Source organism: Macaca fascicularis, chromosome 6 (assembly GCF_037993035.2).
Source record: "Macaca fascicularis isolate 582-1 chromosome 6, T2T-MFA8v1.1".
In the NCBI taxonomy this organism is placed as follows: domain Eukaryota; kingdom Metazoa; phylum Chordata; class Mammalia; order Primates; family Cercopithecidae; genus Macaca; species Macaca fascicularis.
In genome coordinates, this window is record NC_088380.1 from 60,798,222 (window position 1) to 60,822,760 (window position 24,539).

A 24,539-nucleotide genomic window follows, 5' to 3' on the forward strand; every position below is an offset into this window, starting at 1 on the left:
ACATTTCCATCTCATGTCCGCTGTCTCCTCAGTCCCCAGCTTTTGTGTTTTGTTTTGTTTTTTCAATTTGGTTCTGACTTACTTTTTAAGAGGATTGTGAGTAACATGATCTTTGTTCTCTGGCCTTGCCTCTGGATACTTGTATCTACTTGGAATTGAATTAGCCCTGCATTTCTCTACCTCTGGTTTTAAAGGGGCAAGCTGTTTTTCTAACCTCCTGAAACCAGTAAGTAGAAATACTGTCCAAAATTTAAAATACTTGTTAATGGAAGAGGTAGGAACTTGATTGATGAAAGAGAAATAAGGGAATTGAAACACCTGTAGTACAGTTTGCAGAGCTGAGTGCTGCGATCAAACAGAGCATGTAGTATGAGAGAATACGTCCTGAATGCAGTTCATTCCTATTTTCACTCATTACTTGCAGGAATATACTTCTTTTGTTGCAGATACAGCTAGAGCCTTTTCAAGGCACTGGTATTATTTTACCGCCTTAAATATACCAAAATTAAAATGTGGGCTGTTGTCTTTGGAAGTGTAGAATTGGTAGAATGTTTTATTGATTATAACAAATAGATGGCTCACATATGTGAGATGTTTTTCATTTTGATTTATCTAATCAACAGTACATTTTTCAGTGAGCCATAAGAGTAGAGGTCCTTGGATTGTACTCTACCCTTACTGAAAAGAAAAATGCATACTTAATCTTAGTCTTTTTATTTAGTTTCATTAATAATGCCAGTGGTAATAGAAAGAGCTGTGCAGTTAGATGAGGGTTTGAATCAAGGCTACCTGGGCCTTAGTTTGTGTATGAAGTTGGGATAATATCCAGTTCATCCAAGTTATAAGAACTAAATGAGATAATCTATGTTAAATGCTCAGTAAGTGCTTGTTGCAAAAACTGATAGTATTGCCATAGAGCAGTAAAGCAATCTATGCTTTTACTTGTAAAATTTGCTTAGTTCTGAACATGGCAGTTCATTTCCCAGTCGCTCCCAGGCTTATCTGTTGTACACACTATTATGCACTATATTGTATGCTATAAATATGTCTTTGCAACCACCATCTCTCATCTTCCTCTAAAGGAAGATGTTGGTTACAAGCTGTCTTAAGAGTTTATGGGCATGTTTTACATGCTATCTTCTGAAATTCTGAGGCTTTCCTATGGCAATGACCCATGGGGTCTTCTCATTTGCACTGTAGTTAAACCAGCTTCTTATACTAAAGTTCCTCAACTGTCTGATTGGGGTGGAAGAGATACTATCCTTAAGTTAATTTGCTTCATAGTGGCAGTCTCACAAGCAAGTTGCCTCATTAATTTATGTCTTTGTTTTTCTATTCTAATTTGTTACATGTATATTATCAATTTTGAAAGACACAAAACCAGTTTTTTTTTTAACATGAGAAAAGATTAGAGAAACTGATTTTTGTTTGTTTAATTTGTAGAAAAAAGACTGTACCTAAAGTTAATAATTTTCTGGAGTGGTATGTGGCTGTAGTTAGAGTCCTAGATACAGAATAAATGTGACTTCTTAAAATATCTTTCAAACTTTTGACTCTAGTTAAATAGTCTGAGCACTGAAGTGATGTGGAGTGATATAAAAAAAATCTTTCTGGATGCTTCCCTGTTAAAACCCCATAGAAATTTCCTTATATCATTTTCTTAAATTCCTCCTGTCTGTGCTGCCTTTAGTGCTCACCTGATTCCTACAAATATAATGTTATATGTAACTCTGGGTGGGGCAGCAGGATCATCATTTCAGTGTGCAGTCTTCGTTTTCTTATAACTCTTAATGACTTTAGTCTGTCAAATATTCTTTTATAGGGTTTAATTTTTTTTTCCTGATAATGTTTACTGCCATAATGCATGTTGTTTCGGATGGTATTCTAGTCTTTAATGACTGAAGTACAGCTCCTGTAAGCAGTGATGCAGTTCATTTAAAAAGAACCAGGATGATGCAGTGTGCCCAAGGCAGTACAAAAGACTAGAACTTAGAGCTCTAGGAACAGTCTGTGAAAAGGTTGATGATAATAATAAACATAATAATACAGGAGCAATATCCTTTCTGTTTACCATGAGCAATACTGTTAGCTAAGTATATTCTTTGTCTTTCGTCAGTCCCTGGGAAAGCTTTGTGGAGTTATGTGCACTATGGTTATCCTCATTTTGCAGATTAAGAAACTGAAGCACACAGGTTACATAGAGTTTGATACAGATCAATGGAGTAGAATTGTGAGTCCAGAAGTAAACCCATACATCTGTTGTCAGTTGATTTTTCAGCAAGTAGTGCTGAAACAACAGAATTGCAACATGCATAATAAAGTTGCACCCTTACCTCACGCCATATACAGAAAGTAACTCAAAATAGATAAAGCTGTCAATATAAGAGCTAAAAATTTAAAATTTTTAGGAAAAAACATAGGTGTGAATTTACGTAATTTTGGATTTGGCAGTGATTTCTTAGCTGTGACACCAAAAGCATAAACAACAGAAGAAAAAAATAAATTGGATTTTATCAGAATTTAAAACTGTGGGTGGGGGGTGTGTGTGGTGTATTTGTCTATGGTTTTTGGCTTATAATTTTTATACCCTTTGTTATTTATAGTCTTGTTAAAATGTTAGGGCACAATAGGCCTTAGAAATTAGATTATTTTAAACCTAGTTTTGTTATTTACTTATTTATTTTAAGGCAGAGTTGTTTCTTTTTCTTTTCTTTCTTTTTTTTTTGGCCTTTTTGTCTTAGATCTGTTCATAATAAATTTTTTTGACTTATTTTGTCTTATAGTTCATAAGACCACCATTTTAAAGAGGGTTCTGTCTTATGTCTTGGAGGAAGAAATGTTATAGAGATTCAAAAATTTTAAATAAATGGGCTTTCTTGGGTTTTTTTACTCTCTTAATATTAGATTATGTGTTTTTTGTTTAATTATATACAGTTGTGAATTATATCCATCTAATTAAAAGTCGCTATAAAAGGTCCAGGAGGACAGGATTTGGGGAACTTTTGGATAGCTAAATATGAAGAGACTTATAGGAAGGAAACAAAAATTTATTTGTTGAGGAAGATGGTGTACTCCATCTCTGTGGGGACAAAAGCTCTTGTTGTTTGGGACCTTTTTAGGCTTTGTCTTATTTTTTTTATCTATTTTTAAAAATATTTTTTGTAATAAACTGATAATGTGGGTTTTTTGTTTTGTTTTTTTTTTTTTTTAGTTTCGTGAGCTACTCACACACACACACAAATCAGACCTAAATAGGAAGTTGTAAAAATTACAATTTGTTAAAATTTTTGGAGGCCTAACTGGTGACTGGTGTCTAAACTTGTGACTAGTGTCTAAAATTTTGGAGGCCTTAACTTGTGACTAGTCGGAGTAGGGGTGGGGGCAGTCTTGGGGACTGAACTCTCAACCTGTGAGACCTGATGCTATCTCCAGGTGGATAATGTCAAAATTAAATTAGAGGACACCCAGCTGACATCCACTGCTTGGTGTGTGGGGAAGAAAAACCCTCACACATTGAGTCACAGAAGGCTGCTTCTGCGTTAGTTACTGTTATGTGACATAAAAAATACAAAAAATGCCGGGCATGGTGGCTTATGCCTGTAATCCCAGCACTTTGGGAGACCAAGGCGAGTGGATCACTTGAGGCCAGAAGTTCAAGACCAGCCTGGCCAACATGGCAAAACCCCGTCTCTACTAAAAATACAAAAAATTAGCTGTATGTGGTGGCGCACACCTGTAATTCCAGTTACTCAGAAGGCTGAGGTAGGGAATAGCATGAACCCAGGAGACAGAGGTTGCAGTGAGCCAAGATTGTGCCACTGAACTCTAACCTGGGCAATGGAGCAAGACTGTCTCAAGAAACATTTAAAAAAATATAAAAAATATATTTAAAACACTTATTTTTTGGAGGCAGGGTCTCTGTTGCCTAGACTGGAGTGCATTGGCACAATCATAGCTCACTGTAGCCTCAACCTCCTGGGCTCAAGGAATCCTCCAACGTCAGCCTCCCAAGTAGCTAGGACTACAGGTGTGTACCATCACACCAACCTAATGTTTTATTTTTGTAGAGATGGAATCTCACTGTCTCTCCCAGGCTGGTCTTGACCTCCTGAGCTCAAGCTATCCTCCTCCTGCCTTGGCCTCCCAAGAGTGTTGGGTTTATGGGTGTGAGCCACTGTGCCTAGCCAGAAAAACACTTGTGTTTCTTAAAACACATTACCTCAAAAGAACAACTTTTTTTCTTTCTTTACCTGATAGAATGGTCCTAACACCAGGGCTACAACTACAAATGCTAAAAAGATAATTCCTAAACAGAAAACTGCAACTATATATTTAACCCTTTTATCAAAATTCCTAAGAGCCATATAGGATGAATTGTACCTTCATCCCATCTGACAAAATAGACTGAAAATCAATACTACTATTTGCCTAATTATAAAAATGGCACTAGTTCTATACCTGTATAACCTTATCACATCTAAACAGAGATACAATGTGGAGGAGATATGTGCTAGGCTACTCTTGCTGCCTAAAATTTAGACCATCATTGTGGTCAATTCTAATGTCCCTTCCATAGATTTAAAAAAAAAGAAGGAAGGGTATTTAAAAACTATAGATTTTATAGGTCAGGTGTGGTGACTCGCACCTGTAATTCTAGCACTTTGGGAGGCCAAGGCAGGTGGATCACTTGAGGTCAGGAGTTCAAGACCAGCCTGGCCAACATGGTGAAACCCCCGTCTCTACTAAAAATACAGGAATTAGCTGGGCATAGTGGCGCATGCCGATAATCCCAGCTACTCAGGAGGCTGAGGCAGGAGAATCACTTAAACCTGTGAGGCAGAGGTTGCAGTGAGCCAAGACTGTCTCAAAAAAAAACACAAACGAAAGGCCAGGCTCGGTGGCTCACATGTGTAATCCCAGCACTTTGGGAGGCCAGGGTGGGCAGATCACGAGGTCGGGAGATCAAGACCATCCTGGCTAACGCGGTGAAACCCCGTCTCTACTAAAAATACAAAAATTAGCTGGGCATGGTAGTGGGCGCCTGTAGTCCCAGCTACTCGGGAGGCTGAGGCAGGAGAATAGCATGAACCCAGGAGGCGGAGCTTGCCGTGAGCCGAGATTGCACCACTGCACTCTAATCTGGGCAACAGAGGGAGACTCCATCTCTAAAAAAAAGAAAAAAAAGGCTATTGATTTTAAAAATGGAATTACACATTTTAAAAATCCAATATTAATACCTCTAAAGAAGCTCAAAACAAAAAAATTATATCCTAGTTCAATTATACCAAAGGCCTAAAAATATAAAACTATGTATTTGCCAAGATGTCTCCTACTTTTAAAACCAGACAAGATCAAATAAAAGCCTACAAACCTGCATGGCCTCAGCCTAAGAGACATATTCATACCATTTAATGGTAGACTGATCTAATTAATGACTAAATACACGTCTAATAATACACCAATATCTTTGAAATGATATATCCTGTTAATATGAGATCCCTATTAACAAAAAACCAGGGTGTGGCCTATGATTTATTGGTTGGTTTTTGTCCATGGTTCCTGATTTATAACTCCCATAGCCTTTGTATAGTCTTTTATAATGCTGGGTCAGAAGCAGGTGCCAGAAGATAGAATTTCTCTCTGATCTGCTGCTGCCTTCCTTTCACCTGCTGCTTTTTCTCCCCAAAGTAGGAATCATCTCCAGCTTTTCTGTTTAGAGACCGACCTAAAAAATTTCTCTGACCTACCTTGTCTGAATTTAGGTCACAAGACACCCATTTCAAAAGAGATCCTGCCTCCTACCTTGGAGGAAGAAATGCTATACAGAAAGGCACAAAAAAAAAAAAAAAAAAAAAACACTTGTAATGGGCAGATCTGGCTGGGTTTTCCCACTCAGTCTATTAGTAATAGATTGTGACCAGCCACATTTCTTCGCAGTTGTCAGTCATGTCTATCCAATAAAGTCTCCATAAAGGGCACAAGAGGACAGGGTTTGAGGAGCTTTTGGATAGCTGAACACATAGAGACTTACAGGAAGGTGGAAAGTAAACAAAAACCACAACTACATTGGCACCAACCTAATAGAAAAAATCCTATGTCTTGGATATAATTTAAATAAGATATATAATTTTTTAATTTTGTACATGTGTTCTATTTACAGAGGTAAAGAATTCAGAAGAACAGTATAATAAAATAGTAATTCCCAATGAAGAAAGTGTGGTTATCTATTATAAGATTAGACAGCAGCTTGCCAAATTGGGTAAAGAAATTGAAGAATATATTCACAAACCAAAATACTGCTTACCTTTTCTACAACCAGGTCGTTTGGTAAAGGTATGTCATTGTTTCTTCATAAAATACTTGAATAATTCAATATTTAAACATATTTTTGTTAAAGATTCTAATTTATTTTTTATCCTGATAAAATGCTTCCTGCTACAATAATTGATCTATATTAATCATATTATTTTACCTGTTTCACATGGCACTAACTTAGGGGCTTATGCAAAGGCCTTTTAATCACCACTGGTTTTTATTTTGAGGACTATAAATTGAAGTAGATAGTTTTGGGATTAACATATAAAATATTTCTAGTTATGAAATGCTAACTATAACTTCATATAACTATATTCATGTAACTATTCATATAACTATATGAAAAATAAGGTAATTTTAAGTTCTGGATGAATTCATTAGATATAAAATATTTATATCCTTGAAACATACTGTCATTTTCGGCATTCATTTGCCAACTGAGAGATTCCTGTTGTTGCTGTTCTAGGGGCAATTTCTAAAATGAAATTTGTCATTGATTTTTTTTCCTGCAGGGTTAATATCTTGTTTCTTAAATTTAGCAATGCTTTTGCTAAAGATATTTTGTCAGAAAATTCAGAAGGCTTTATTAGTCTAGAATGTGGGTACGAAAGACTGAAATTGCCTTGTATATATACATTTGATCTTGCTTACTTGCTTTTCTTTTTAGGTAAAGAATGAAGGAGATGACTTTGGCTGGGGAGTAGTGGTGAATTTCTCAAAAAAGTCAAATGTTAAGGTAAACTGTTGTCTTTAAACTAGAATTGTATATCAGTTTTTAGTGAAATGTTTTTTCAGGCTTATGAAATTGGTCTAAGAAGAAATAATATTACCTGAAGAGAAGCAGTAATAAATTCTGCCATGAGGAATTAATTGTTGGAATACACCCGGCTAATTTTTGTATTTTTAGTAGAGATGGGGTTTCGCCATGTTGGTCAAGCTAGTCTTGAACTCCTAACCTCAGGTGATCCACCCGTCTCGGCCTCCCAAAGTGCTGGGATTACAAGTGTGAGCCATTGCGCCCAGCCAGTCCTTTATGTTTTCTGTGTATCGCCTCAACCATGAGAAAACTGTTAAATGGTGGTAGTGCTTTCCTTCCACTCCCCAAATCCCCCTGACACACACACACACACTCAGAGAGACACATGCATTATTTTCATGTAGCTATGATCTTCCTTGCAGGAGGTGAGGTTAACTGGACAGAGTAGTCTTTATTTAAGCCTCTCTGACAGCTATTAAATTCTCTTTTTATGTGGAGTTGAAGTGAGACATTGAATGCTAAATACAGTGGTTTCATGGACATTTATGTAACCCAAGATGGAACAGCTAGCATGCCTTTGCCAGTTTACTCATTCTATAACTTGTCTATAAGAGAATTTTGCTAGGGCAGAATATTTTAACCTGTACTGAAGTGCTATAGATTCCTTTCATGCTAGGTTTTACATTTTTTGTTTTTTAAACAGTTCTATGAAGATGATATGCACACACTGTCCAATTTTCCCGGTTAGGGTATATGACTCAGTGACATTTAGTATATTCGCAGATATGTGCAACCATCAGTCACCACAGTCAATTCTAGAACATTTTCATCATCTCAAAAAGAAACCTATGTCATTCACCTATCCTTCCATATCCCCCAGAAGTAGAGAAAATTTCCTCTGTTCCCGGTGTGTTGAGTGTTTTCTCATGAAAGATAAATATTTTGTCAAATATTTCTTACGTGCCCATTGAGATGATCATGTGATTCTTGCTCTTTATTCTATTTTGTATTCTGATATGATATATTACATTAACTGGTTTTCAGATGTTAATATGACTGGATTTCCAAGATAAATCCCAGTTTGTCATGATATATTATTCTCTTTATGTATCGGGATTCAGTTGATAGTATGTTTTTGAGGATTTTTTATGCCACTATTCATAGGAAATGTTGGTTTGTTGTTTTCTTGGTGACATCTTTGTTTGGGTTTGGTATTAGGGTAATGCAGGCCTCATAGGATGAATTAGGAAGTGTTCCCCTTTTCTTTCATTTTTTGGAAGAGTTTTTGAAGAACTGGTATTAAATTTTTTTTCCCCAATATCTTCGTGACATTCAAAACTTTTAAAATATTTGGTAGAACTTGGCAATGAGGCCGCTTTGGCTTGTGCTCTTCTTTATGGGTAGTTTACTTAGAGATTACTAAGTCCATCTCTACTTGGTATGGCATGTTCTTCAAATTTTCTGTGATTTATTGATATACAGTTATTCGTAGTATTGTTTTTTAATCCTTTTTATTTTTGTATGGTCATTAGTAGTGTCTCGTTCATATCTGACCTAGTCGTTTAAATCTTTCATCTGGGTAAAGTTTGTCAATTTTGTTAATCTTCTCAGTGAGCTTTTGTTTTTATTGATTTTTTTCCCTCTGTTTTTCTGTCTCTGTTTCATTAGGTTGTGCCCCATCTTTTTAATTTCCTTTCTTCTGACTATAGGTTTAGTTTGCTGTTCTTTTTTCAATGTGTTAAGGTAGAAGATTAGGTTATTAACTTGAGATACCTCTTCTTTTTAAATAGAGCTTTTACAATTATAAATTTCCCTCTACAGGTGCTTTAGCTGTATTCCATAAATTTTAGTATATTTTATCATTTTCATTAATCTCAAAGTATTTTCTAATTTCCCTTTTGATTTCTTCTTTAACCCATTGGTTATTTAGGAGAGTGTTAATGTTCACATATTTGTTAATTTTCCAAATTTTTGTCTTTATTATTTCTAATTTTGCTTTTGTCAAGAGTGTACTTGGAATTCTTTCAGTAGTTTTGAATTGTTCTAAGCTTGTTTAATGGCCTGACATGGTCTGTCCTGCAGAATGTTCTATGTGCAGTTGAGAGGAATGTATATTCTGCTGCTTTAAGGTGGAAGATGTTTTATAGATGTCCTTTAGGTGTAGTTGGTTTAGAACTTCTTTTAGAGTGTTGTTCAGGTCTTCAACTTCTTTCTTTGCAGACAGTTCTGTCTGGTTGGTCTATTATTATCTATTCTTGAAAGTGGAGTATTGAAGTCTTGTAACTATTATTGTTGTATTGTCTATTTTTCCCTTCATTTCTGTCAGTTTTTGCTTCATGTGTTTTCAAGCTGTGTTAAAATGTATTTTGTTTTGTATCAGCATAGCTATTTGAGCTTTCTTTTGATTTTTCTTTGCATAATATTTTTTCCCATTTTTAAATTTTCAGTCTTGTTTATATCAGTAAGTTTAAAGTGTGTGTCCTGTACACAGCATACACAGCAGTTGGATTTTGTTTTTTTTTTAATCCAATCTGAAATTCTGTTCCTTTTATGGATTGCTTAATCTGTTCACATTGAGTTTCATTACAGATGTAGTTGGTTTAGCAGCTGCCATTTTAATTTTTGTTTTCTGTGTCTTGTGTCTTTGTTTTCTCTTCTTTCACTGCTTTCTTTTGCATCGTGAATTTTTTCTAATGTGGCATTTTAATTTTTTAAAGATTTCATATACATATACATGTATGTATATGTGTGTACATGTGTATATATGTATATGTATATAGCAACAGAGAGATTTTCTTAGTGTTTGCTGGGGCTTTCCATATACATATTATTAGAATAAGCTTTAGATTTACACTGACTTAATTCCAGTGTGATACAGAGGTGTTATTTCTGTATAGCTCTATTCCTTTTTCTCTCTTTTCATGGTTATACATATTACATCTATAAATTTTACAAATCCAGCAATATATTATTATGGTTAATACTTTAAAAAAATTATTTATTTATTTATTTATTTATTTTTTGAAATGAAGTCTACTATGTTGCCCAGGCAGGCTGGTGTGCAGTGGCACAGTCTCTCAGGGAAACCTCCGCCTCCCAGGTTCAGGTGATTCTCCTACCTCAGCCTTCCAAGTACCTGAGATTACAGACTCACGCCACCACACCCAGCTAATTTTTTGTATTTTTAGTAGAGATGGTGTTTCACCGTGTTGGCCAGACTGATCTCAAACTCCTAACCTCAGGTGATCCGGCTACCTCAGCCTCCCAAAGTGCTGGGATTATAGGTGTGAGCCACCATGCCCGGCCACTTTTTATTACTTTTAAAGCTTATAGAAGAAAGGAAAGCACGTGTGTATATATTGCTTTTGTTATATTAACCTTCTTATTTATCATTTTTGGTTTTATTTGTTCCTGTGAATTCAAGTTACTCTCTGGAGTTACTGCCTTAGTCTTATACAGTTTTGCTCCCACCTACCTCCATTATGCTGTTACTGCCAAGATACTACATTTTGATATGTTACATGCTCAATAATACAATGTAGACATATTGTTTTATACAACTGCTTTTTAAATCATTGAAGAGAAAAATATTTTTATTTCTATCTTTTATAATTATATAATTACCTTTACCAGTGTTATTTTGTTACGTAGTTTCAAATAAATGTCTAGTATTACTTGATGTTAGCCTGTAGAACTTCTTTTTGTATTTCTTATAAGGTGGGTCTACTAGAAACAGATTTTCTCAGTTTTTAGTCTATCTGAGAATGTCTTTATTTTGCCTTCATTTTTGAAAGGTAACTTTGCTGTATATAGGATTCTTGGTTAACAGTTGTTTTTTCTTTGAATATGTCAACTCATTGCTTTCTGGCCTCCATTGTTTCTGCTGAGAAATTTTCGCTGTTAGTCTTGTTGAAGTTCCCTTGTAAGAGATTAATCTATTTTTCTCTTGCTGCTTTCAAGATTTTCTCTTTTTGGTTTGGCTTTCTGCATTTTTATTATAAATGTATCTGCATAGAAAGTGACTGAACTTCTTTGCCTTTATCCTACTTGAACTTTATTGAATTTTCTGGCTATATAGATGAATTCTTTTTTTTTTTTCCAGTAGATTTTGAGAAGTTTTCAGCCACTATTTCTGGTTTTGTTTTGTCATTTTTAGAGACAGGGTCTCACTCTGTCACCCAGGTTAGAGTGCAGAGGTTCAGTCATGGCTCCCTGCAGCCTCAAACTCCTGGGCTCAAGCAATTCTCCCACCTCAGCCTCCTGAGTAGCTGGGACTACAGGTGTGCAGCACCATGCCTGGCTAACTTTAAACAGTTTTTGTAGAGACCGGGTCTCATTATATTGCCCAGGCTGATTTCAAACTCCTAGGCTCAAGCAATCCTCCCACCTTGGTCTCTCAGAGTGCTGGGATTACAGGTGTGAACCACTGTGCCCAGGCCGTTATTTCTTTGAATATTTTTCTGCTCCTTTCTCTAAACCTCTCCTCTGGAACTTCCATTATGGGTATGTTGCACTTAATGGTGTCCTATATTCCTCTGAGGCTTGGTTCATTTTTATTTGTTTGTTCTTGCTCTGTGCTTTGGATTGCATAATCTCCATCAATAGTCTATCTTCAAATTCACTGGTGATATTATCTGCCAGTTCAGATCTACTGTTGGGCCCCTCTAGTAATTTTCCTCACTTCAGTAAATAGACTTTTAAACTCTAAAATTTGCTTTTGGTTTCTTTTTATATTTTCTATTTCGTCATCGATATGTTCTATTTGATACAACATTGTTATTGTACCTTTTACTTCATTGATTGTGATTTCCCTTGATTCTTTGAATATATTTATAGTGGCAACTTTTAAGTCTGTTTACCCTAACATCTGATCACTATTATAAGCAGATTCTGTTGCCTACTTTTTTCCCTGTTTTATGGGTCATAACTTTCCTGTTTCTTTGCATGTCTCTTTTTTGATAATATATTGTAGTAACTCTAGGTATTGCCTTCCCTGCCTCCACCTCTTGCAGGCCACTGTTGTTATTTCCTTGTTTATTTATTTAGTGTTGGGCTGGATTATTTGATAGAAGTCTCTACGTCTTACCCCCTATAGTGTTTAGCCTTTTAGTTTGTTTCTGGGGTAGAGTTGGGGGTCACAGCCCTGGTTATGCCCACAGTCACCCTGAGATGACAATGGTTTGGACAGGGGTCTCTATGACTTTACCTTTCTCTGGGCATACCCAACTGTTAAGCTCTATTAGCAGGAGGACTCCTCCCACTATCATTTTTAAAACCAGGTTCTCTTCTGCAAACTCTCTGCTGTACAATTTAGCCTATATCTCCAAGGAATACAGATCTACCAATTGTATTTCACCACAGCCTCTGCTGTTTCTGAAAGTTAATCTTAGTCTTGAATTTCCTCAGGCTCTGTTACAAATAAAATCTGGTCCTTTGGGAAGATATTAAGAGTTGTCTGTTTTAAGGCCTATTTCTTCACCCAGGCAAAATCTCTGAGTCAAAATTCTAAAATTGGGGGTAGGGACAATGCACACTTTTCTCTGAGTAACATCCCCGCTTTAAAAGCTGGGGGATAGGCGGAGGGTTGGGGTGGAAGCCTCAGGTATTTTCATCTTGCCTCTTCCAACATGGACCCATTGCCTTATGAACCAGGGGAAGGGCTGTTGGGGCCCTTTTTCTCAGCAGCACCACACCAAGATAGAGCCTCTGGCTACATGAATGAAGGGGAGCCTGTACCTTTCAGCCTTACTTGCAGAGGACTTAGCAGCAGCAACAGGTAGGTGGGAGGAGGATGAGAAATGTTCACATCCTGCCCCTCCTAAAAGTTAGCCCTCTTCAACTAAGAGCTGCAGGGATACTGAGCTCTTCTGTATTTTTGGCTTCACTAGTCTGGAGTTTCTGTTTCAGTGAAGTGGGAAGAGTGAGGGAGGGAGCGGTCTTTGTTCAGATATCAAAGACTTTAATGAATTTTAGAGGTTTTTTTGGACTAGATCTTTCTTCACTTGATATATTCCCTTATGATGTTTCCAGAAACTTTAAATGATTGGTTTTTCATAATTTTTTCCAGTTGCTGGGGAGCAGGCTTGTGGATCACACTGTCATGCTCTGGTAGTCTGAGGTTCAGGAGAAAAAAATTATAGCTAACATAATTACAAGTATGCATACACACACAGAAGACATATTTTTTAAAAATCACTTGCCTCTTTTGATCCTAAATTCATTCATGTGACTGTCTAACTATAAAGGTAGAATCAGTCAATGAGAGTTCTTTTAGGCAAAGATAAAATGAGGATTAGAGAGGAACACATTCATTTTTTTCTGTTTCTATTGGTGGTGAAACTAATTTTTCCATTTCACTACTTGAATTTGTTCACTAAAAATGTGAAGTACATTTTTATTAATTTTGGGATCTAAGTCAAAATACAAATCCAAAGATTTTTGTGGCCAGTAGAGCTTGCCAGAGGCAGAGGGTGTATACAAACCAACAAAGAAAACTTAGAAGCATTTTAAATAAATAAAAATGTAATTGTACTTGTCATTGTTATTTTAAATTGCTTGTTTCTTTGCGTTCTACAAGCTTGGGATTACCAAATTGTGTTTTAATTAGGTAATTTCAGTTTATAGCCAGAAATTAGCCACACTTTAAAAGGAATAAAGAAAAGCTGGGAAAAACAAGTTCAGTTATACTGTTAAGAAGTAAAAATTAGGACTTATAAACAAAAATCTAAATTAAGATAATAGAAGACAACTAGTTTTTTATCTGAAAGTTGGCATTGATCCGTCTTTACAGAGTGCAAAACTAAAGCAAGTTAGCTGAGAAAAAATTAATAATCTTAGGAAATACCTTTAACATCAAATTTTCATTTAATGTTACAGTGTAGATGGTTTCCTATTGTGTTTCCATAGTAACACTTGAGAATATTTCCATAATGCTATAAGTTGGTTTTAGTAGCTCTGCATAAATAGATGATTATGTATGATATACTTGAGTTAAAATAGTCACTTCTGTGATTGTTGTATCTTACAGAGAGTATTAAATTTATTAATGAAATCTACAAAATTGGGACCAAATCCAACAACAGAGTTATCTAGAAACATTAAAGATTGCTCATATGCCTGTGGGGTTTTTTTTTCAGATACTCACATCTTCCTAGCACTTTGGAGCTAATTCATCTATCAAATTGTGTTATGCATCTTATTCAGAGGGTTTTTTTCCTCCTCTGTAAAGCTAATATGATAATCATTGAGTCTTCTTATAATCATTGGCTCCTTAGGAAGACTTGATAGTTGATCATAGCTATTTGTTTAGCTCATTGTTTGTAAAACTCATTTCATAATGACTGAACACAATCTTTGCAGATAAAAATAATCTAATCAAAATACTGTCTTCATCTGTGCTTTGTGTTTAAACTAAGGAATGTTTTGCAACTTCCTTTAACCACATTTTGAACTAATGAATGCTGAGAAAAAGTTAGTTTTTCTTTCATATTGTAATAATAGAGCGTATGCTTTCTTTGAGGAAATTTGAACTTGATTTAAAATAATTGTGATTTCTTTTTTCTTTGGAAATACGTTTTCTTGTTAAACTGTTGGTAGTTTATTGCAGAAATAGATTGTAGAAATGGATTCATTGTCATCTATTGACAGATTTTCATTTTTTTAGTAGGAACTGTCCTGGGTGGAGGCCACATAGTCAAGTCATTGCCATATAACTTTCCTTTTATGTATTTTATGCAAAATAGATTATTTAAATATTTTTAAAAAGAATTCTGTACTGAAAAAATATCTTCTGTTATTGCTTGAAAGATACTACTCAAACATACATTATCATAGTGCAGAAGTAGTGGTGAGATCTTAGTAGTTGTTAGATCTTCAGAATTATAGCTTTATTACAGAATATTAAAGACTAAAAGACAATAAAAATTGGAACCACATTATAGAAATGCTAGCATAATAAGCAATAAAATAATCTCTTCTCAATCTATCTTTTATGTTATTTAGAGTGATTTGAAGATACAAATTAATTTTCTGACACTGAAAATTTTAGTTTCTTAACATTATTAGAAACATTCTGTGACACACTTGACAGTGCTTGTACTATTAAATTAGAATTTATAAATAGAAAATTTATAAATACAAAGTTATTTCTGTGTTTTCTCATCCAGTGGAACATGTTGAATCCAGAGACACAGTTTTCGTTTCATAAAATAAATATGTATTACACAGTTTGTGTCAGTCATAATGCTAAATGCTGAGAAAATAGTTCCTGTACAGATGGAACTATTTGTGGGCCAGTTTCTTAAGAATGAATGAACATCTTCTGTTTTGTTTTTTAGCCTAACTCTGGTGAACTGGATCCTTTGTATGTAGTAGAAGTACTTCTTCGCTGTAGCAAAGAGAGCTTGAAAAATTCAGCTACAGAAGCTGCAAAACCAGCTAAACCTGATGAGAAAGGAGAGATGCAGGTTTGTGCATAACTTTCTGTCTTCAGATTTCAGATATTCTGTAACTTACTTATAATCACCAAAGTTCTCCAATGTGATGGTAATGAACATACTATCATGATCTCTAAATCAGAATTTTTCAAGGTATTTTAAGGTATATTTAAGGTAAAGCCATCTAACATATCAGTAGGATAATTAATGAGATTTGTTTTATTTTTCTTTTATCAAGTTACAAGATAAATCGTGACAAAGTGAAAGAAAAAGTATTCAGTCATTGAAATTTTACATGAAGCTGGATTTTACCAGGGCTGTAAAGATTTTTCGTTATCTTTGCTTGTGACTGAGTGATTTTACAGTTTGAATCCATTCATGCTGTTTATTTCCCATTCCCATGGAAATATAGGCAGTCCTGATTTAGGATTTTTTGACTTTACAACAGTGCAAAAGCGATAATCATTAAGTGTTATAGAACATTAATACATTAATGAGATGATTAATACATCAATACATTAATGAGATTAATAGGCTTTGTGTTAGATGATTTTGCCCAAATGTAAGCCAGTGTAAGTGTTCTTAGCACATTTAAGGTAAACTGCACCAAGTTATGTTTGGTAGATTAGGTGTTCATGTATTAAATACGTTTTTGACCTAACAATATTTTCAACTTACAACTAGTTTATCAGAACATAACCCAATTTTAAGGAGGAGGCTCTGTAATGACTGAAGCATTATTTTAACAATGAAAAATTTCTACCCAAATTTCCTTAGTTAAAATCATTTAATTTACATGTGCTTTTATTAAATGTAAAATGTGGCGTACTGGATAGGTCTTTTACAAAAAGTCATTGCAATGAAATTTGTTATTATGAGATTGGTTTGTAGAAAGTAAAATCTACCACTGTAGTATCATAGACTTCTTCTTTGGATCGATAAATTACGGGTTTTGGAGTTGGCAGTATTTTTAAAAAGACAATTCACTGTAACATTTTTAAATGACAATTTAAATGTTTATTTATAATTCTGAATATTACCTAAACTTTGGCCTCCTTTTCTTAGTCTTCTAATTTGTTCACCTCTAGAATTCCACCACCAAGTGAAACTTGTGTGATTTTTATTTTTTTCTAACATTTATTTTACTGACTGACTGCCTAACTATAAATGAGGCTAAAACTCCCACAGTTCGGCATATACTCATTGTCCCCAAAGGGCCTTTAGGAGTTATTGCAAGTTGGAATAGCAAATGTGTGCCACACATCTCAACATTCTCCCTTTCTCATGGCAGACATTGATAGTACAGCACTCTCACACTGAAAGCTCAGATTCTTCCAAGAAAATTATATAGGCAGTCCTGAAACCAAGGCAAAGTGAGGACCTTTCCTCTGCTCCTGTAGCATTTTTTAATATGTTTATTTCAGTCTATGCTGCTAAGGAAATTGGCAAGAGTTTTCCTGCTCTCCCAGAGTTTATTCTTGTTACTTGTTGTCATTGGTTTGTTTTGTTATTTCTGAATTCAAAAGTTTTAAGTCTGTATTTTTAAATTGTGTGTGGCCACAAAGATCTCTGCTTGGTTAGTTTAATGGTCAGCTCATAATTGTGCAGAGACTTCCTTAAATGTCTGCAATCATTAAGTTCTCCTGTCTGGCTGGGCGTGGTGGCTCATGCCTGTAATCCCAGCACTTTGAGGGGCTGAGGTGGGTAGATGACTTGAGGTCAGGAGTTCGAGACCAGCCTGGCCAACATGGCCAAAACCCATCTGTACTAAAAATGCAAAAATTAGCCAACATGATGGTGTGCGCCTGTAGCTTCAGCTATTCAAGAGGCTGAGGCAGGAGACTTACTTGAACCCAGGAGGTGGAGGTTGCAGTGAGCCAAGATTGTGCCACTTCACTCCAGCCTGGGTGACAGAGCAGGGCTCTGTCTAAAAAATAAAAAACGTTCCCCAGTCTTTATTTAGAGGCTTTGTATACATATTGCAGCAAGCCATCAACCCTCAGCTACACAGTTAACAACAGTACCTTAGCCGCTTCCTGGATGTACAATTTCATGGTCAGACAGAAGTGAAAGCTTAGAGTCTTTTCAGGGCTTTCTTGGGCATGCACACAGCCCTGGTCATGGCCTTCTAGATTTCCAGAAATGTGTGGGAGCTTTTCTAATTCCCCATGAATGTCTTACTCCCCAGCTTTTCCTTTTAAGCTTTCTGGTTAACCTGTTGTTTGTCCCAGCTGTCATTCACAACCTCAGGCAGCCATGGTGTTAAGCAGTTGCTTCTTACTACTTTTGACAAACACATCCAGGAAAAAGGTTTGCACTGGTAAGCTCTCAGTCAGGTCAAATAAAAAACAGCCTTGTGAATGGAGTCTTCCAGGGAACCACCAGACAAGAATAATGACAATTCTTTGGGAATAGGCCTTTGAAGAGGTTCCACCCTATTCTCTCCCCTCCAGTGGCTACAATACTGGTTTTCAGTGGGATTTACTCTTTGGTTTTCAGGCTGTTAGAAAGCTGAGGAGTGGGAGATGGAGTAGGATAAGTTAAATTTGCCACAAAGCTTGCTGTTCTTACCAAAAGTCAGCATTTTTCTTGAATATATGATCACTGAATTCCTACAAGCCTTTGGTTAATTTCCAGAATTCTGAAGAAGTTGATTTTGACAAGTTTTCTCAGTGTTGGCATTGCTTTTATGGAGAAGAGGATTTTTGGAGGTCCTTACTCCACCATTTTCACTGACATACATCCAGTTTTTTAATAGTGAATTAATCAATAGCACATTGGATAAAATAACTGTGTCTGCCATGACTTGATTAAAAATCAGTTGGTTCAAAAAACAACTTGCTTGTTTGAATGAAAAATTCAAAAACCGTGTTTCAGCTGATAGTCTTGATTTGAAGAAATTATATAGCTTGAAATGTATTTAAAATGTATTGACTTAAAACTTACTTCTTATATTATCTACCACATTTGCTTATTTAGGGGAAAATTTAAAAGATTTAAAAGGTCTAAGGGCCGGGCGCGGTGGCTCAAGCCTGTAATCCCAGCACTTTGGGAGGCCGAGACGGGTGGATCACAAGGTCAGGAGATCGAGACCATCCTGGTGAACATGGTGAAACCCCGTCTCTACTAAAAAATACTAAAAACTAGCCGGGCGAGGTGGCGGCGCCTGTAGTCCCAGCTACTCGGGAGGCTGAGGCAGGAGAATGGCGTAAACCCGGGAGGCGGAGCTTGCAGTGAGCTGAGATCCGGCCACTGCACTCCAGCCTGGGCGACAGAGCCAGACTCAGTCTCAAAAAAAAAAAAAAAAGGTCTAAGGATAAAAATACTTCCTGTTATTGGTATTCTAGCAAGTTTCCACTGATTGCTCACATGGTTATTTGGACTTATAAAGACGCATCATGTTGAACCTGAATTCTGAGTTATATCATGAAAGTAATTGGGTTTAGAAAAATGAATAAACTGCCATATGCAAATATTACGATGTTTTAAAATATCTGAAATTTGATGTTTATAATTTCATGACAACTATACATTCAATTTTTAAACATTTAACTTCTTGTTTATAAAATGTCATGTTTCTAGTTAGGGAACTCTTAGGATTTCCCTTTTCTGTGCTTTAGGAGACATTTATAAATGGCCTTTGTAATCTGTTTCCTGTCATTAAAGTGTTAGTTGACCATTTCTTGGATGGAGTTTATTATGGAAAGCAGCCTTTGAAATTGGACAGTTTTTGTCTTCCTTCTGAATCTCGTCTTCACAAAATGGTTTTACTCTGTTTTGAAGGAAATTCACAGATACCTGTGCATATTGAATTCAACTACAGGTATATAAAAATACTCTTTCTAAATCCAAGTGAATCAATTTTTAATTTTTCTACCTTTTTAGATGTACCTTAGTGCATACAAATTGTGCATCTTTAACTCTGGATGCTGGCTATGTGGTATTGATAATTTTTCATGTCCTGAGTCTTCTCTGTCCAAACAGTGCATCAACTGCTGGTTCACAAATTGGTGGCCCAAAACCCAGTGCAGCTTACAGAATGTTGTTTCTAAAATGAATTAGACCAGCAGTCCCCAGTCTTTTTAGCACAAGAAACTGGTTTCATGGAAGATAGTTTTTCCATGGATCAATGTGGAGCAGCGGTGGTTTGGGGATGAAACTGTCCCACCTCCGATCATCAGACCTTAGATTCTCATAAGGACCAAGCAACCTAGATCCCTTGCATGCGCTGTGTTTGCGCTGCTATGAGAATCTCATGTTGCTGCTGATCTGACGGGGGGGGGAGCTCAGGCGGTAATGCTTGCTCCCCCACCACTCTTGCTGCATGGCCTGGTTCCTAACAAGCCACAGACTGGTACCATTCTGGGACTTGGGGACCCCTGAATTAGAGAGTTTGGAAGTAAAAATAAAAATGATAGTAAAGGACTGGGCATGGTGGCTCACACCTGTAATCCCAGCACTTTGGGAGGCAGAGGCAGGCAGATCACCTGAGGTCAGGAGTTTAAGACCAGCCTGTCTAACATGGTGTAACCCCATCTCTACTAAAAATACAAAAATTAGCCAGGCATGGTGGCAGGTGCCTGTAGTCTCAGCTACTTGGGAGGCTGAGGCAGTTGAATCATTTGAACCGGAGGTGATGGTTACAGTGAGCAGAGATCGCACCGCTGCACTCCAGCCTGGGTGACAGAGTGAGACTCCATCTCAAAAAAAAAAAGATAGTAAAGGATTATAACCATATGAAAATAAAATAATCCATGAATCCAGAAAGAGATATATAAAATATAAAAGAAATGGCCGGCCATGGTGGCTCACGCCTTTAATCTCAGCACTGTGAAAGGCCAAGGTAGGCGGATCACTTGAGGTCTGGATTTTGAGACCAGCCTGATCAACATGGCGAAATGCCATCTCTACTAAAAATACAAAATTAGTTGGGCATGGTGGCACATGCCTATAATCCTAGCTACTCAGGAGGCTGAGGCAGGAGAATTGCTTGAACCCGGGAGGTAGAGATTGCATTGAGCCGAGATCATGCCATTGCACTCCAGCCTGGGCAACAGAGTGAGACTTCATCTCAAAGAATAAATAAAATAAAAGTTAGAAAAGTCACCATTAGGCAACTACCACAAATAATAATTGACTATGGCAAGAATCATCCATGGATGCTGAAACTAGTAAACTGAAAGTTTAATGAAGAAGTGATATTTCCAAAGTCTCTAAAGGCTCTCCCTACCAATTTCTTAATTGTAGAGAGTAAAATAGTAAATAATACTATAATAAAGAATCCTGCAGATAGCACCTTAATCAAATGATCAAAGTGATCAACATTATCTCTAATAATGTTGACTAGTGGACTGAGTAGAACAGAACATGACTTCTACCAAAAATGCATAATCTGAATCTTATGATTCCTCATGACTAGAGAAACCCAAACTGAGAGTCATTCTATAAAATAACCTTTATTAAAAAAAAAAAAAAAAATCAAGGTCTTGAGAGAGATAGAAAAACTGGGGAACTGTTCTAGATTAAAGAAGAAAGAAATGTGACATCAGTGTGTGATCCTAGTTTGGTTCCATGGAGTGGTGGTGGGGAAGATAGAGTGGTATAAAAGACATTATTGTGAAAGAGGGGTGAAATCTTAATATGGACTACAGATTAGATGATATCATTGTCTCGACATTAGATTTCCCTCATTTAACACTTGTACTTTATGTGTGTAGAAAGAGAACAATGAAGCAAATAGGCAAAATATAACCAATTAGAGAATTGAAATAAGGGTATGTGGGATTTATTTCATTCTTACAACTTTTCTGTAAATTTGGAAATCTGTGAAAATGTCAGTACCATAAAAGAGCAAGAAAGGTGGGGTATATTTTTAGATTAAAGAAGACTAAGGAGACATGACCACTAAATCCAGTTTGTGATCTTTGGCTGGATCCAAAAGTATAATGGTAGTAGTAATGTATGAAGGTCATTAGGGGGTCCGTGGGGAAATCTGCATAGGGATTGTATATGATATTTCCTTATCATATACAATATTCCTACAATATTGTAGCTTTGCAGGAGAATGTGCTTGTTCTTAACATATACATGTATTTGCTGGTCAAGTGAAGTGATTGTTGTCTGCAAGTTAGTTTCAAATGATTAAAAAAGAGGAGGAAAAGGCAGGCAGGAAGAAAGAAAAAACACCCCACCCCAAAAACTTAACTAGAGAGAGAAAAACTTCTGTTAATGGTTTGACAAACTAAACCTTTTTTGGCAAGTTTGGCAAATTATCGAACCTTTCTACCTTTACTAGAAAATCTAGAAAGGTTAGATAATTTGTGTAAGGTCACACAATTAGCTGAAGACTGCATTCACATGTTCAACCGCTATACCATTTTTGTTCATTAAAGCACTATGAATATATTTGTTATCAGCAAGCCAGTGGAAATTGTGTTTTCATCAGTGATCAGTGTAAAAGTAGCCGTGGGAGACAGATTTGGACCTGTGGAAACATTAACTTTGCCTCAGTTTATGGAGGCTCTCTGGATTCAAGATCACTTGAAAGGAAGCAAAATTTAATGTTGATAATTTGCCATTTCGACAAGAGAAAGCATGGAAGAAAGTTTGCACATAGGTGTTCTTCAAGATTATGTCTAGTGGAATATGCTGCTTTCTCTCTTTGAAATACTTCTTCATTCCTGCCCATCCAGAACTTACATGAATCTTTCTTGACCTCCTAAACCTATTAAACAAGAATCTTTCATTTTTAGTACTATAGTACCTTTATGTATTAATATTTTTGAACTGCCAAATATCTGAGACCATAAAAATGAATAAAGTGTGGCTTCTGTATTGAGGGGAGCTCTTATTTTTATGTACCATTTATTTACCTGTTATTTAGAGGTTTGAACTAGTTTTTACTTTTTAAATACAGTCTCTATTACGATAAAAGCTTCAGGATGAGAGAATGCTTCCCAGTAATTATTATGTACTTATACCTGTTACATACTGTAAATGCAACTTCCTCTGTAAGGATGCAAGTTTAGGAAATAGTAGAATATGAACACGTGCAAGCTTAACTGTAATACTGTATAACCTTTTGGTCATAGGTTGTCCCAGTTTTGGTGCATCTCCTGTCTGCTATCAGCAGTGTTAGGCTTTACATTCCTAAAGACCTTCGGCCAGTGGACAATAGACAGAGTGTTTTAAAATCAATACAGGTATGTGTTAATTTTATAAACTAAATATAAATTTTATGTAAATACAGATAGTGTTTATAAAGAGGCAACTGAAATGCTTTTAAATATATTGCTTTCTTTCAGAATACCTATAAATACTGCCAATAGTGGCAATGATTTTTCATAAAAATAATGGCAGCAGATTTTCATGTGGATTTGTCCTCTCTTTGAATCTGCCAACAAAGTGAGTTAGTAAAGGAGGACTCAGAAGGAAAACCATTTTACTTTATTCATTTTGAGTGAAAAGTATAGACTGTATTACAAGTTTTATGTATAAAATCATGTACTGACAGGACTTTTAACCATTTTTTAATATAGTTAATAAATACATGAAATTGTTTAATTTTCAATAGGGAAAATTAAGATTTTGTAGTAAATTTAATTTTCTAGTAGAAACAAGGTGCAGTGGCTCATGCCTGTAATCCCAACTCTTTGGGATGCCACAGCACAAGGATCACCAGAGGCCAGGAATTTGAAACCAACCTGGGCAACATAGTGAGGCCCCCATCTCTACAAAAAATTTAAAAAATAATTTAAAAAGAAATTAGTAGGACTCAGTGGTATGCACCTGTAATCCCAGCTACTCAGGAGGCCAAGGCAGGAGGTTCACTTGATTCCAGGAGTTCCAGGCTACAGTAAGCTGTGATCACATCACTGCACTCTAGCATGTGCAACAGAGGGAGACCTTGTCTCTTTTAAGAAAAAAAAAAAAGGAAGTGATTTTAACAAAGTTATTTAGTTAATAGTTTGAAGAGCATTTACTGTGCAGTGAAGGCTCTGTACTAAAATCTGAGAAAGCAAAGATAGTAGGATGCTTTCAGTGTAGAGTAGGAATTTTTAAGCTGTGTTCCGATGGTGGGCTTCATGAAATGAATGATTCTCTGACAGTTTTACAAAATTTTTATGTAGATGTGGATATCTTTTCCAAAACAATCACTTCTAGAAAGTTTTTATCACTGTTGGTCTGGTAGTAAATAAATATATCTTATAAGTTCATTGAAGCGTAAAGTCCCACTGAAATTGTTTTTTCTAATATTTTCAGAATAGCACAGTTTTGAGCAGAAATACACATTAATCATTATTAATTTAGCATTAAGTAATGCCATTATTTTGAAAAAAATAATTGTTTTATACTTCTGGGTTAGGTCAGTTCTCATTTTGCTAAAGTTAAAATTGAAATTAATTTCTTTGTCTATTGGCAAATTTCAGGCTTGTCTGTATTTGTTTTAAACATCCCTGTGCTATATCGTGTTGATATATTTCAGCTTTCACATTAATTTCACGATAACCTGAGTCTCAGTTTTGCATCATGATTTAAACAAAGTTAGACTGTTTTTTTTCTTGGTCCTTCATAGTCCTTTACATAGTCACCACATGGTGAGAAGCCACAGGAGGAAAAATTGGGGAAATTAGCCTGCCAACAGAACCCTTCACATAATGTATAAAGATTTCCCTTTAGCTACATTAATTATACTTTTTAAACTTCAGAACTACAGTTTTAGTGTTTTCTCTGTTCTGAAACCTCACACCTGTGACTCAGTTTCTTTATATATAAAAATTGGCCAGGCTCATGTGTAAGATTTTTGCGCTGACGCTAGCCCCCTTTGATTAGGGCAGACATATATCTTGAAACTGTACCATATGCACTTACCGGAGATACCAGTCTTTTGAAAGAGCTAGCATTATCTGCTCATTTAGGACAATAATCTGCAAATGTCTTTGAACCCTTTACATTTGTTTTTTACTGTTAATGTGTTTCTCCTCCCCAATTCCCAGTTCCTAACTAGCCAAATCCTATCTTATCTTTAAGGC

The 24,539-nt window shown here is 35.9% G+C and overlaps 1 protein-coding gene across 2 annotated transcripts in view; it reads left to right on the forward strand.

Moving 5' to 3' along the window:
- The window catches only part of MTREX (Mtr4 exosome RNA helicase), a 126,356-nt gene that overhangs the window by 67,448 nt on the left and 34,369 nt on the right, over nt 1-24,539 (forward strand). For both annotated transcript variants that reach the window (XM_005556905.5, XM_045393716.3), the window contains 4 exons: nt 6,161-6,333; nt 6,983-7,051; nt 15,409-15,537; nt 22,599-22,709. In XM_005556905.5, coding sequence (XP_005556962.1) covers nt 6,161-6,333; nt 6,983-7,051; nt 15,409-15,537; nt 22,599-22,709 — 482 coding nt within the window. The remainder of the gene's footprint in view (nt 1-6,160; nt 6,334-6,982; nt 7,052-15,408; nt 15,538-22,598; nt 22,710-24,539) is intronic.